At 33.3% G+C, this 14,761-nt stretch overlaps 1 protein-coding gene and 1 long non-coding RNA gene across 3 annotated transcripts; one reads left to right on the top strand and one right to left on the bottom strand.

Annotated features, from left to right (window-relative positions):
* The first annotated feature begins 1,566 nt into the window (after positions 1-1,566).
* Positions 1,567-6,785, top strand: LOC111909747 (subtilisin-like protease SBT4.3). Its single transcript, XM_023905527.3, has 12 exons — positions 1,567-1,574; positions 1,727-1,824; positions 1,930-1,937; positions 2,492-2,583; positions 2,659-2,750; positions 3,235-3,481; positions 3,763-4,246; positions 4,334-4,428; positions 4,513-4,731; positions 4,826-4,937; positions 5,555-5,768; positions 5,987-6,785. Exons 1-12 carry the CDS (start codon positions 1,567-1,569, stop codon positions 6,577-6,579), a joined length of 2,262 nt encoding a protein of 753 aa, XP_023761295.2. The 3' UTR covers positions 6,580-6,785.
* A 4,181-nt stretch (positions 6,786-10,966) lies between these two features.
* LOC111909767 (uncharacterized) lies at positions 10,967-13,344 on the bottom strand. Of its 2 annotated transcripts, XR_002856302.3 has the most exons (7): positions 12,980-13,344; positions 12,603-12,875; positions 12,154-12,411; positions 11,988-12,057; positions 11,677-11,786; positions 11,405-11,563; positions 10,967-11,269 (listed from the first exon to the last, which is right to left on the bottom strand). It is a non-coding gene; the product is annotated as an uncharacterized LOC111909767 (long non-coding RNA). The 2 variants fall into 2 exon arrangements; XR_006190046.2 differs by lacking the exon at positions 10,967-11,269 and having other exon boundaries at positions 11,279-11,563; positions 12,980-13,343.
* Between the last annotated feature and the right edge of the window lie 1,417 nt (positions 13,345-14,761).

The following is a 14,761-nucleotide window of genomic DNA, read 5'->3' as shown; positions in this document are numbered from 1 at the left end:
GTAATTAGAAGAATTTAGCTTGATGGTCAGCATGTGAATGAGGGTATTGAGAGAGAAGGTATTTTCAGAGGAGCCCATCGTCGATTTCACAGAGGAACAAGAAGAGAGGAGGGGCGATTAGGGTTAGGAACGTGAGATGGCTGATACCATGTGAGAAAGTGATAATTGTTCACCTTGCGTGATATTAATCAATAACATGTACTTATACAAAATACAACAAGAATATAGGAGATATACATGGAATATTGTAAGCTAACTAAAGTAAACAAATAATCTAATTATGTATGAGATTTATCTCCAATAACTATTAGCGGTGACAAACATCTTTAGCGACAACTTTTTGGGTAATAGGGACGGGGCAGTAGCTGCGACAAGTATTTCCTTAATCGGTAAGCTTTAGCGGCTATTTTTGTCGTCGCCGATAAACGTTTTTCTTGTAGTGCTAGAGAGGTCAAAAAACCCACCAATGTAAAAAATATATATATTTTCCATCCTTATAAATCTGCATGTCTTTACATAACTTTATTCCACAAACTTATAGGAATTTTACCTTATTTTCTCTTTGGAACCTGCAGCTTTTTACAAAATATTTAACAAAAAAAAAAAAAAACACTCCCCAGCAAGGAACAAGAGGAGGGTAACAAGGACAAACTTCTCTGTTAAACGTTGCTATAGTAAATAATGTCGTACTGTATCCGCATGATACCCCAATGTTAAAGTCTTCGGGATTCAAACTCGGACCAACTCTTTTGAACTATTTAATTCCAAAATATCATCTCTCAAACCACCTTAACGATGGTAACCTGTAAAACAGTGTGTTTACTAATTATGTTTCGTTACCCTAGAAAAATGAGTCATTCTATTGCGCATTATTGTAAACATATTATGTTCAATTATGTGTTTTCTTTTCTATCTTTGATAAATATAACACTATTAATTTTACTATTAACTATACAAAAAACTTTAGCAATCCGTTCTATTAAGAGAAAAATAATATATATCTTTTACTATTAGTTGAAAGCCTTCGCTAGAAAACAATTCCCTTTAAATATACAATATGCTTAATAACTTGCTTAAGATTCACTTTATTACATATATGGCATCAATAATTGCATCAACCTTTAAAATTATTCTCCTTTAATATCGAACTGCTAAGCTTTTATTAAAAATAGTTTCCTTTTTGATTCTTAGTAGATTGTATGTGTAGTTATGCATGTACGTACGTATGCATATGTGTTTGTGTTTGTATACATGCAAGTATATGTATGATTTTGTGTTGGTGTTGGTGTTTTTATTAAAAAATTGTTTCCTTTTTCATTCTTAGTAGATTGTATGTGTATAGTTATGCACGATGTGTATGTGTTTGTGTTTGTGTCTTATACATGCAATTAGGAAACTTTCTAAAAGTTAGAATGCAGGGTTGTGTAACATTTAGCACCAGCTCAACATTCTTGTTTAGGCAAGACATGACTTCCATATCTTTATCTTTGGATCCCTTGTTTCTTATAGGAGATTGTAAATCTTTGACACGGAGCACACATGCATGGAGGAAAAAAGATGTTTTACATGGGGAGGTACACACATATATAGAAAGATCGACAGAGATGCCTTGCAGAGGAGAGAGATACGAAAATTGAACCTGCTGCTGCTTAAAATGTATATAAATATCCTCTATGGAGCTCCATCTATGCATACTTAATCTTTTGTGTTAACCATTCTTAAATAGTGTGAGGAAGAAGAAAAATGAAGATGATAAATCTGCTCCAGACATGCATAATCATTTCTTTTGTTATACTTGTATCTGCAATAGAGGAAGACCGAAAGGTTAGTATATACATTATATGTTGGTCTAGCAATAATCATGTATAACTCACATCTACAGTTTATTTTACATCCATCTCAAACTTTCTATTTGATTTGTTACGACAGAGAAGATGGTAATTAAAAAGTACCATTTGTTGTCGAAATTAAGAACCTTCAATTTGTTGGGTTAATTGTTTAATCCAGGCCTGTTCAAAGTAAATGTCACATTTGTCCATTAGGGGTATTTTAGTCTTTTTGTGAAGTCTGAATAGTAAAAGACTATGTTGGTACTAGTTCCTTCTAGTAGGCAGTAGTTGCAGTTTTTTAGGTGATTTAGTTGCTATCCATTGCTATTTATTTTCTTTGTAACTCGTTGGTATTAATAATAATGAAGAAAGAAAGAAAATTTTGGCCCCAATTTGTGTGCCCATGTTGTTGATTTACTGGATATTTAGGTGAGTTTTCTTTTTTATCCCGTACAAATCACCTTTCAACACAATTCGAAACAAAATTCTATCTAATTAAGTCTAAAGTAGTTATCATTTTTGAAACTATATAAACATAAGCTTAGTCTTATACAATGTTCGCAACTTTCATTGATCCATGACAAACAACATATAAGGATATAATTTGGAGATAATTAAGGACGTTCAGTTCTTGAATCTAATTAATGCAAAAATTTCTGCAGGTTTTTATTGCTTACATGGGATTTCTACCTGAAGGCGAATATTCTGCTTCTTTGCATCACTACGAAATCTTGAAAAATATTACCAGCCACAGGTATTTCATTGAATTACATATTACATTTTTGAAACCATATTTTTTTTTTGTTTATGACCTTTAAAACGTGACTAGGTTCGCAAGCAAGGCACTGATAAGGAGTTACCAAAAAAGCTTCAATGGATTTGCAGCTTATCTCTCTGAAGAAGAAAAACAAAAGTTGGCTGGTAAGTTTCAATGCATGACAATGTTTTTTTGCATTTAGATTTCTTCTGCTTTAAATTAAATCATGAAACACAAATACAAGTCTATATAAACAGAAAATTAACAAGTAACATGGTAACATACTCTCACATATAATTAACAAAATAGTAATACAAAATTAACAAGCAAGAAATTAGCAAACCAAATGAGAAACATTTTCTACAACAGTGAGAATGGTTCAATGTTAGTGCTAGATGATACATAGCCTCTTGATTCTGTACAATATTTAAGGTGTGTTTGTACCGGTACTTTTTCCAACAATCAAAATTTTTTAATTGAACGAACAAAAATTAAGATACATCAGCGATCCACTACATAAACTGAGAAAACAAGAACTCGATACGATCCACATGAACTTTTATATATAATCGACTAATTGTGGATCTAGATACACATATATGTAGTATATGCTTTGCTAAGATTGACTAAAACCCTAATTAAATGCAGGTTATGAAGGGATCGTCTCGGTATTCCCATGTCAAAAGTTGCACCTCCAGACAACGAGGTCGTGGGACTTCATGGGATTTCCAACAACAATCAAACGAAGTCCTGTTGGTGAAAGCAACACGATCATTGGTGTCATTGACAGTGGAATATGGCCAGAGTCGGAGAGCTTCAGTGATGAAGGCTTCGGTCCAATTCCAGAAAAGTGGAAAGGAGAGTGTCAGGGTGGGACAAATTTCACTTGCAACAGGTAACTTTAAGTTGAGGTGGTCTAGAGCACCTAATTAAATATCATCCATGTTGCAGAATTAATAACTAATTACGCCCAAGTTTCTATTTAATTATTGTTCATTTAGTAATTAATTACGTACCATATGTAATGTGGATACTTTATATATATATATATATATATATATATATATATATATATATATATATATATATATATATATATATATATATATATATATATATATATATATATATATATATATATATATATTGCTCACAATCAATTCATATATATGACAGGAAGATAATTGGAGCCCGTTCATATATCGTGGGAGATTCTGTTAGGGACACGAAAGGGCATGGAACTCATGCTTCTTCTATAGCAGCCGGGAGCCATGTTTATGAAGCAAGCTATTACGGTATAGCAAAAGGAATTGCCAGAGGGGGAGTCCCTTCCGCAAGGCTTGCTGTTTACAAAGTTTGTGGCGCATTCTGTGAGGTTAGAGATATCTTAAAGGCTTTTGATGACGCAATATCAGATGGAGTGGACATAATATCCATTTCAGTTGGTCAAGATCATCAGGTTGACATTACCTCAGATCCGATCGCAATTGGTGCCTTCCATGCGATACAGAAAGGCATACTAACAGTTCAAGCTGCCGGGAATGCTGGTCGGTTGTTTTCCGTCACTGGATTTGCTCCGTGGATCTTTTCTGTTGCTGCAAGTAATACAGATAGAAGAATTATTAATAAAGTTCTTCTAGGGGATGGTTCGGTTCTAGAGGTGAGTTAATTTTGTCTCTTACATGCATATAATTAATTATAATTAATTAGCAGTTAATAATTGGCTCGATGTGATTGAATGTTGTAGGGTACCTCTGTAAATGCTTTCCCATCAAGTCAAGAAGAAGTGCCTCTGGTTTATGGGAGACAAGTGACAAGCATATGCTCAGAAACTGAAGCAAGGTAGATTAATTTTTATCTTTATTTATTGCATGCAAAAGAAAAATCTCAATACATGCAAACTGCTAATCACATTTTAGTTTATAGACAGTGTAGCGCCGGGTGCTTAGACGGTAGTCTCATAAAGCAAAAGGTGGTTATTTGTGATAAAAATAACAACGCCGATTTAGTAAAAGAAGCAGGAGCCCTTGGCTGTATTGTTCCAAACCACGGCCGATACAATTACTCAGATGTCGGACCATTGCCTGTTGCAGCTCTTGGTATAAATGACATGAATTTGGTCAAAACATACCAAAACTCTACGAAGTATGAATTTGTTTTTTCTATTAAATCTCTGTTGTTTATGTAATTAACTGCATGTTCTTGTAATTAAATGGTTACTCGTGCGTCACTTGTACAGGAAACCTCAAGTTCAAATTTTCAAAAGCCAAGCTATATACAATCCAGCTGCTCCTCTTATTGCCTCATTTTCTTCCCGAGGTCCTAGCAAATTTATACCCGATATTATAAAGGTACTCCCTTTTTCTTTCTTTCTCTTTTAACAGCAGGAATATTATATATTAGAAAAGCTAGCGAGTAGTTCATACATTCATTTAGAGGGCTATTACACTAATTTAACCAAGACAAAATTAATGAATTACCTTAAATTTCTTGCTTCTAATCTTAATCAAACTGAAAGTTAAGAGCTTTGCCTTGCTAGCCAAATCTTGAATGCTCCCAATCTTGACATCTTTTTTCCATATGCTAGCAGCTACATAGGAGTTGTCTCGAAATTAATTTGATTACACAGACAGAATCACCCTTGTCTCGAAATTAATTTGATTACACAGACAGAATCACCCTTGTCTCGAAATTAATTTGATTACACAGACAGAATCACCCTTGTCTCGAAATTAATTTGATTACACAGACAGAATCACCCTTGCTCGTATTGTGTATAAACTATAAACTAATCGGAATGAATGCTAGCTCACATTTAAATATATTACATGTTGAGCAGTTGAGGGTTGAAATTAAACATGATCCGCCTAACATAAGTTAACCTATATATTATTATAGTTGTCTATCTACAATAGTTTTGTATTTCATTTACAAATATTAATGAAATGTTTTATGTTATTAATATTAGCCTGATGTAACGGCCCCTGGTGTGGAAATTCTGGCGGCCTATTCACCAATGGCTTCACCATCGGAGTCCTTTATCGACAAAAGCTCTGTCAACTACACCATCCTATCAGGCACATCCATGGCTTGCCCACATGTTGCTGCTGCTGCTGCTTTTGTTAAGTCTTTTCATCCAAATTGGTCTCCATCCGCAATCAAATCTGCACTCATGACCACAGGTAATTAATTTCTTATCTTATCTTAATTAAGCTAAGAATTTAACAAAGACTAAACCTCTTCACGTAGCTAAGCTTGTGAAAGTTGGATGAAACACCCGTCCTTAATTTTGTTATTCATATTCTGTGTATTCTTTCTCCCACAATGCATGTATTACTAAATTAATAAACTTTATAAAGCTCATGGATCTGATTCCTTCTTGTTTATCTCTGTGTCATAGCATGGGAAATGGATCCTAGCCAGAACTTAGATGCTGAATTTGCATATGGGTCTGGACATATTGATCCGCAAAAGGCTAAAGATCCAGGGCTTGTGTATGACATCTCTGAAGAAGACTATCAAATGATATGGTGCAACATATCTCACAGCGTAAATGCTAGTTGTCATGCCAAATTTCCGCTTAGACAACTAAATTACCCTTCAATGGTGGCACGAGTTGATGTGAAATCTGCATTTGTGCTGTCGTTTCCTAGAACGGTGACCAATGTGGGTGATGCTAATTCCAAGTATGTTGCCTCCATACAAGGAGATTCAAAGCTCAACATCCGTGTAGATCCAAACATTCTACAATTCACTTCATTAAACCAAACAATGTCTTTCGTGGTGACTGTTGAAGGAAAAGGCATCAAGTCACCACTAACAATAAAGAGTGGGTCTTTGTTATGGACCAGTGATAAGCACAAAGTCCGCAGTCCAGTTGTGGTGTATACCGGGAATGCTAGCACTAGCAGTGGAGGAGTCTCAACACCATCAACATTTTGTAAAACCTATGTTATTCTTTTTGTTTGCATTATTATAGCCCATTGTATTTAGATAGTCTAAGAACTATATATTATTCATGTCATCAAGCTTTTATGTTAGATATTGTATTTGTCTTTTCTCCTTTTTCATCCTACAGATCTAGATATATAGCTGATTTCTCGTTGAAACAAAAGTAAACTATCTCAACCGCATGGCTTCATGATCATTAATTATTCAATAATAAATCAATTTATCAACCCCAACGAGCTTTAGGTTTATCAGTTATCACATCGATATTATATGATCAGTCATTGGAAACTTTCAAAATTGCAAATAAAATTTAGTGTTATACACTTCGTACAGATAGCCCATTAGCTTTACCCCCGTTGTATTATTTGTATGTAGGCCCATGTTATTTATTTGGTGTATATTTACCATGGTTTAATGAGAGAATGATTATGGAAAATACTGGAACATGGTATCATAGACTACCAACTTTTCTCTCTTGATCCTTAAGTGACCTACAAGCTACCGTCATAGTCCTCCCTGCCCTTCTGTCTTCCTATCTATCTCTCTCTCCGTCACATACTTCTTTCCTCCATCTTTGAGATAATGTAGAAATCCCATTGATTAGGGTTGCATGTATTGATATTAATAGTGTAACATATTACATAAGAGCCACTATACTATATATAAACGAGTAAAACAATATAAAACCATCTAACACACCCTTATAGTTGTAGTAGGAGGATCTCGAATGTTCAAACTTATGGATCATAAAAAGTCTTGTAGGACCGCGAACTCATGGGGACCTAATCCTAATCCCACATGGGGGGATATTTGTTAAAAAAATTGGGGGCGGGGACGAGGGTGGAGCCAAGTTTAACCCCCGTTTTAACTTCGGGACCGAGGACGGAGGATGGGCAGTTCCGTCCCGAAACCCCCATGGGGGCCACGTTAATATTATATATATATATATATATATATATATATATATATATATATATATATATATATATATATATATATATATATATATGAGTAAGATCAAATAAGAACACCAAAAATGTTGAGAATGTGAGAACAAAGTATATTCGTTTGTGATTCCATGTATTCATTTCTTGAGGATTGATAAACTTTTACGCCTTTAATTTCAATTGAAGAGAAAAAACGTATTCATGTTGATTGTGCGTAAAAATTAATCATTTCTCCACAAATAAATACATGGAATCACAAATGAATATACTTGTTCTCGCGTTCTCAACCTTTTAGGTGTTCTCATTTGATCATTTCCCTATATATATATATATATATATATATATATATATATATATATATATATATATATATATAAAATAATAATAATAATAATAATAATAATAATAATAATAATAATAATAATAATAATAATAGCAATGATTTTGAGTTTCCAAACTTCAACAAAAAATCATGTTTTTATGTTGTTAGTATAATGTTTTTGAGATGTGATACAAATTTTGTTTTTAAATTGTAAAATTATGTTACAAATAACTATTTTTAAACCAAAATATAGTTTCTTTATGTCCATAAAATAACTTCTTTTAGTCCAATAAAAATATATTCTAAAATCAATCGGGGCGGAAGGGGTGCGGGGTGGGGGTAATCCAGTAACTCGGGGGCGGGGATGGGGAGGCTGGAAATTATAGGAACGGGGGCGGGGGCGAGAGAAGGGGAAATTTTGGGGTTGGGGCGGGGGATGCAACCCCCATACCGTTTATGCTCGTTGACATCCCTGTTAAAACTATCTCTAAATTCCAAAAATAATTGAATAGGTAGGCCCTTCATAAAAATGTATGCATACTGGTAAGCAGAAGGTACATGTAGAACCCGCACATGACAAATTGCAATGCGCTCCCTAGCAAAATATATATCTATCTCTACATGTTTGGTTCTTTGGTTTTGTATATGAGACTAACACTGTCACAAAAGACAATAGTAGCATACAACAGAGGGCAATATAACTCGATAAGGAGGTTTCTTAGCCAAATAGTTTCAGCAACCACATTAGCAACCCCCCAGTACTCGACTTCAAAGCTGGAGCAAGAGACAACATGTTGTCGTTTGGAGGACCATGGCATAAGATTATCACCAAGATAGACACAGAACCCAAAAGTGGACCGACTAGTAGTAGGATAACCAACCAAATCAACATCAGAATATGAGACCAAACGATCAACGACTGATGGATGAATGTGATGACCGTGAGATAAGGTACCTTTGAGATACCTTGTAATACACTTGAGAGCTCGGAAATGTTGGACATGCGTATCATGCATAAAGAGACAGATCTGGACAAGTGGAAGTAAGATATTTTAAGGCACCGATAAGGCTTCAATACAAAGTCAGATTATAAACTGGCTCACTATTAATGTAGATCTCAGTTTTAGTGTGAGTCGAGGTGCTACAAGATTACACATGAGCATGTCATCTCGTGTGATAATCTCTTGAGAAAACGTAGATTGTGATAGGAAGAGGGTAGATTTACTCCGGGTAGCAGAAATAGCAAGAATGAAGGATAGTGGGTCAAGTTCAATCATAGGAAACTTCATGGAGATAAAAGAAATAACCTTGGGTATTAAGGATGGGGAGGAGGCTGTTAGGATAATATCATCCATGTAAAGAAAAAGATAGATGACATCCTTGACGCAATGAAATGTGAAGTTGTTATGAAATCCTAGGGAGGAAAGAAATATTTCAAAATGCTAGTACCATGCACGAGGTGCCTGGTTGAGGCTATAAAGAGCCTTGCGAAGGCGACTTACATGATTTGAGTATTGAGTACGAACATAACCAAGGGTTGACGCATGTAAACAGTTTCGGTAAGTTCACCATGGAAAAAAGCATTTTTGACATCATGTTGGTGGATGATCCAGTCTCTAGATATAGAAATGTTAAGGAAAGTACGAATGGTGGCAGGTTTGACAACAAGGCTAATCGTGTCCTCAAAATCGAGAATAGGTTGCTGAGAGAAACTTTGAGTAACAAGGTGCCCTTTGTCACACCCCCAAACCGGAACGGTGGAAACGTTCCGGGGCGGAGGACGTCATGTACGATATCACAACAAATGTATAATAGTAATCAAAATAAGAACAACCACTATATTGATAACCTAGTATTTACATTGTGTTCAAAACATTGCTTGCTTAAACATTTAAAACTATAGCAAATGATAAGACGTGATGCTACTATCCTCCGTCTTCGAAACGCCTGAGGTACTTGTCTACTAACTTTCCTGAGAATACAAGTGGTTTGAAAAAGTATCAACATTAAAGTTGGTGAGTTCATAAGCATTTTTGTTATATAAAGGATATTCTTTGTTATTTGAGAATGTCCGTGAGTTCTTCCAGAAAATCCTATATTTTTTTAAGAAGAATTGTAACCATACGAGTTCCTTCTATGATCACTTAGTTTATACATATTATATATAATAAAAATAGGACAGACAGTCGATCGTGTGGTTCTACCTTAAGTCCACATCCAAACAAGGAAAAGGAAGTAAGGCGGAAATCATACATTCCCCTGTCTATCAGTTCTTCATTATATATAATTCAGATGTATAAGCTAAGTGTTGAAGCTTTTGCAAATATGTTCTTAGTTCCACCTGTTCTACGGTGAAGTATTTTTTTGGTAAGCAATCGCATTTATTTCCAAAAAGTTGTATTGTAAACTATTTGCTTGTAAAATAATGATGTTTATCCTAGAAAATCCTATATTTTCCATAATATTGATTTGTAGTTATAAGCATTCCAAGACTGAAAAGGTGCATTTACATGTATATGACTTAAATGATTTCATTCAAAAAAAATTATTGTTTATAATAATAGGATGATTTTGTAATTATAGTAAATATAGTATTTATTTATCATATGTTAAAGATTAAAAAAATATCGATTGATAATATCTATTTTTTTTATAATAGTCAATCACCCATGCAGTTATGACCATGTTTGATTAATAAAACTTGTTTCTTTTATTAGACATGCAGAAGGTTGGGGGTTTCGTTCAAATTAATCATTTTCTAGACTATAAACCTTGGTGGTTATTAGTATACATGTGGCTTAAGTGTTTTAGTGTAGAAATCATACATGTTTTTATGATTTAAACCATAACATATTAGGAGTAATGAATCTATTTTGCCATTATATTACGGGAGGACTTTGGAATTGTGATTATTTATACTTGAGTAAACCAACAACATGAATAGGTGAATGTTAGTGCGTTGCACAAAAACACCTATGTAGTTGAAATTTTTACAAATATATGTTTTTTTTAAATATAACAATAACGTTGTCATTAAATTTGACATAATAATTTGTATACTAAATTGATATAATATATTGATTGTTTTAAATTATATGATAATATATACATCTTTTATAACTACACAATCTCAATCGTTTGAATGATTTCTAGCCGTGAGTTACTCATTAATAAAATAAAATATAATATATGATTTGATGTTATTTTTAGTGTTTGTTATTGTTAATCATTTTTGTAAAATTTATTTGTTTAACATTTTAATTTCCATCATTATAACTAGATTGGTAACCCCCGGTTCGCGGGGGGCAAAGGGATCTGATGTGCTCCTATGAACTGAAATGTTTTACAATACTGTGAAGCAGGCATTTTTGGCAGTTCATCATCTTTTTTCAGTTGCTGATATATCATCATGTCCATTTCCCTTTTTGTCCACTTGATATGGTGTTATGTAGAGTTGACCATGCTAGAAAAATAAAACACAAATGAAGATAGAGGTTTTCATATTCAAATTCTGTAAATAAACATCAAACAAACTCAATAGATTGAAAAATGAAAATATGATTATTCTTTGGAGTAATTAGTCGAATAGTTTACAAACCAAAATCGGAGGAATCAAAAATCTCGGCTGTGTCTGCTCATTTATCCAAAACTTCAAATTGGAACCAAATAGCTACTGACATTTACCGCGTGCTTTGCATACTACATGAGCACCTCCAGTCGTGGACCAAGCTCATAATTCCCATAATAAAGATGATACCTGAATAAAGTAGATAGTCAACATACAGAGTAGATAAAGAAACAGGGGAAATTGAGTCGTCAATAAGAATCTGTCAAGAAAAAAAATCCCGGATTCCTAAATGTCGCTATCACCTGCTTCAGCGACTGATTTATTGTTATCTTTGTGAGTGTGGTTATGCCACTCATTCTTTGGATCAAATTTACCACAACTCTTTCGGCTAACACAATACTATATGCCCTTCCTAAAAATGATTAAAAAATAAAAATCAGTATATGACAATGTATATATGATATAGATTGTTATGATTATTTTTTTGAATATTATGCTGATTGTCAACCATGAACTTCGCCGGATTTCAGTCTATAAAGAAAACAAACAAAAGTATTTTGATTCCTATGGAATTAAGCATTCCATTTCATAGTAGAGATAAGGGAACGAATACCTTGTCAAGCCATTTCCCCATATTTGACCTATCAACCACCACCAAGAAATGCGCTGAACCACATGCAACACTACAGAAACACAAGCACATAATAATATAAATAAATAAATAACAAAAATCAATAACATGCATATAATACCAATACATAATATGTTGAAATACAAACCACATAACATGAGACTTGGCAACGGAGCTGCACAACTCAGTTCAACCTTTTACTATATTCACAGAAGATCCCACCTACATCTTGTCAAACACTACGCAAAAAAAGAACCACAAAATAGAAAAATGCAAGCCTGACAATTGAAGGCAATCAAAGCAGAAAATCTTCAGTGTGACATTTTGTCGAACACATTGTGTGCAGTAAGAAAACCCTAATCTTGCCGTCAAAAAAAGCCTGGTATGGCTGTAAATCTGTCAAGATCTGGTAAAGAAAAAAAAATCATTAATGAAAAACAGGTCGGTGGTAGATGTGACAAACGAAGGCCACAGAGAGTTAGGTGCAAATCAATTCAGACAGTTAATTAAACATAACCTTTAAAATTCAATGGAATCTATTAAATTTCAAACGAAATAATTAAAACTGGAAATAGAAGGAAATTGGAAGAAATCGACCTGAGGTTGGTGTTGACTGTCATGGGCGGAAGACTCAGTGGCTTCTCTTTCAGCAAAAAACCAAACTTATTTAACTCCTATTTTAATTAGGTGCCACATCTCTTGGTTATGTGTTGATGCCAAGCAGCCCTGTTGGTGTTGGGCAACGATTGTGGGTGGATGATGGACCGGTAAGCGATGGGGAGAGTCAGCATCAATTTCCAATGGACTTTGAGGCAGTGGGAAAGGAAACGGTGGAAGATCGAATCAGCGTGTAATTGAACTGGGTGTCGTCTGAAATTAGAAGTCAACGGTGAATGGAGTTGTGGGTGAATAAACTACGGAAAATTTCCCAAAGTAATGCAAAATAATCACTGAATGGATAAGAACTGACTTACTGAAATTGATGTGTGTGTGTGTGTTCGATTTTAGAAATTGCAAGTAAAATTGATCTCAATCGCTACAATACGGAGGTTGAAAGGAACGAATGAACAGGTCTCTAAGATTTTGCTTCGTTCAACATTGAAGAAGGTTTCTCTATGGTGGAGACAATCGACTTAGTGACCCCACCAGTTCCGGTAGAGACCCCTACTCGTCTATCACCACCAAGACGAACGCCCTTAGAAAGCACTGGGGTGTCGGTGATGGAGAGAGAGACGATCGCTTATTTTGAAACTGGAAGGATCGATTGGAGCGGCGGTGTGGAGAAAGGTAAAATAAGAGGTGGGAAACAGAGACAAAAAGACATTGACACTGATCCTAATCTGATTGGATTACACGGGCGGTGAAGTACAGATAGAATTTACGTCTACATCTCCAGTTTAAAAAAAAGACTAAAGGACCCCTGAAAAAGAAGGAAATAAAAAGACAAGAAGAAATAAATATACAACATACAGGGGTTACAGGGGGCAAATTGTATTTTAACAAAAGAAGTGGGCTAGATCTAATACAAACAACGACAAAAAACCAAAAGCTTGAGGGCTGAAATGGACAAAAATGTGGTTGTTTACTATTACAATTTTTCACAATCTTAATATATATATATATATATATATATAATAATAATAATAATAGTTATTATTATTATTATTATTATTTAAAACATAAAACATTGTTTTTTGATTTTAAAGGTAATAATATAATCATTTATATAAAATTACTTTTAACTATTTTTATTGTAAGTTATTTCAAGCTATTTATTTGAAAACTTTTAACGATTATAAAAATATCTTTAGGAAATAGTTTAGTTAGATTCAGATTAAACATTAGTTTTTGCATTTAGCACTACAATTGATCACATTTAACTATTTACAAAATATCCTTTGGATTTCTTAAGTGGAACTAATCTTTATATTTAAGTTGACACTGTAATCTTATATTTAACTTAACAATTTAAGTATTTTATCCAAACTATCCCAAAGTTGTAGCTTTAAACTGAGAATGGTTTACATACAACAAGATGTTAAATCTAATAAATTAGTATAATATGTTAAAAGTTAGAGACATAAATTTATATGTAGAAGTATAGATATTATTTTAATATTGAAATTTAGTTTATTTATGATTACACTTTAACTTTTATATTTATTTAACCTTATTAACTAACTTATAATCATTGTTAAAAAGACAGTACAATTTATCATTTTTAACTATTTATAAAATATTCTTTGTGTTGTCTAAGTTAAACTAAAATTTATATTTAAGTTGATCCTATAATGTTATATTTAAATTAATAATTTAAGTATTTTATACAAATTGTTCAAAAGTTGTAGCTTTAAAATGATAATGGTTTACATCCAACAATATATTAAAACTAATAAATTAAGTATAATATGTTAAAAGTTAAAAACATAACTTTATAAGTAGAAGTAAGGATATTATTTTAATATTGAAATTTAGTTTATATATGATTACACTTTAGGTTTGATATTTATTTAACCTTATTAACCAATTTATAATCATTGTTAGAAAGAAATTGAAAAGTCATGGGAGTTTCAAATGAATGTGGTGAAAGGAAAAATGCATGCGAGTTTCAAATGAATGTGGTGAAAAGAAAAATATTTCATTTGTAAGTATACTAGGCAAATACCCGCACGTTGCACAGAATCACATATATTGTTGAAATCTTTACAAATATAAGTTTTTTAAATGTAACAATAATGTTGGTTTTAAATCCGACA

The sequence above is a fragment of the Lactuca sativa genome, chromosome 4, assembly GCF_002870075.4.
Source record: "Lactuca sativa cultivar Salinas chromosome 4, Lsat_Salinas_v11, whole genome shotgun sequence".
NCBI classification, from domain to species: domain Eukaryota; kingdom Viridiplantae; phylum Streptophyta; class Magnoliopsida; order Asterales; family Asteraceae; genus Lactuca; species Lactuca sativa.
Note: the sequence above shows the minus strand (reverse complement) of the source record. Positions and strands in the feature narration are given on the sequence as shown.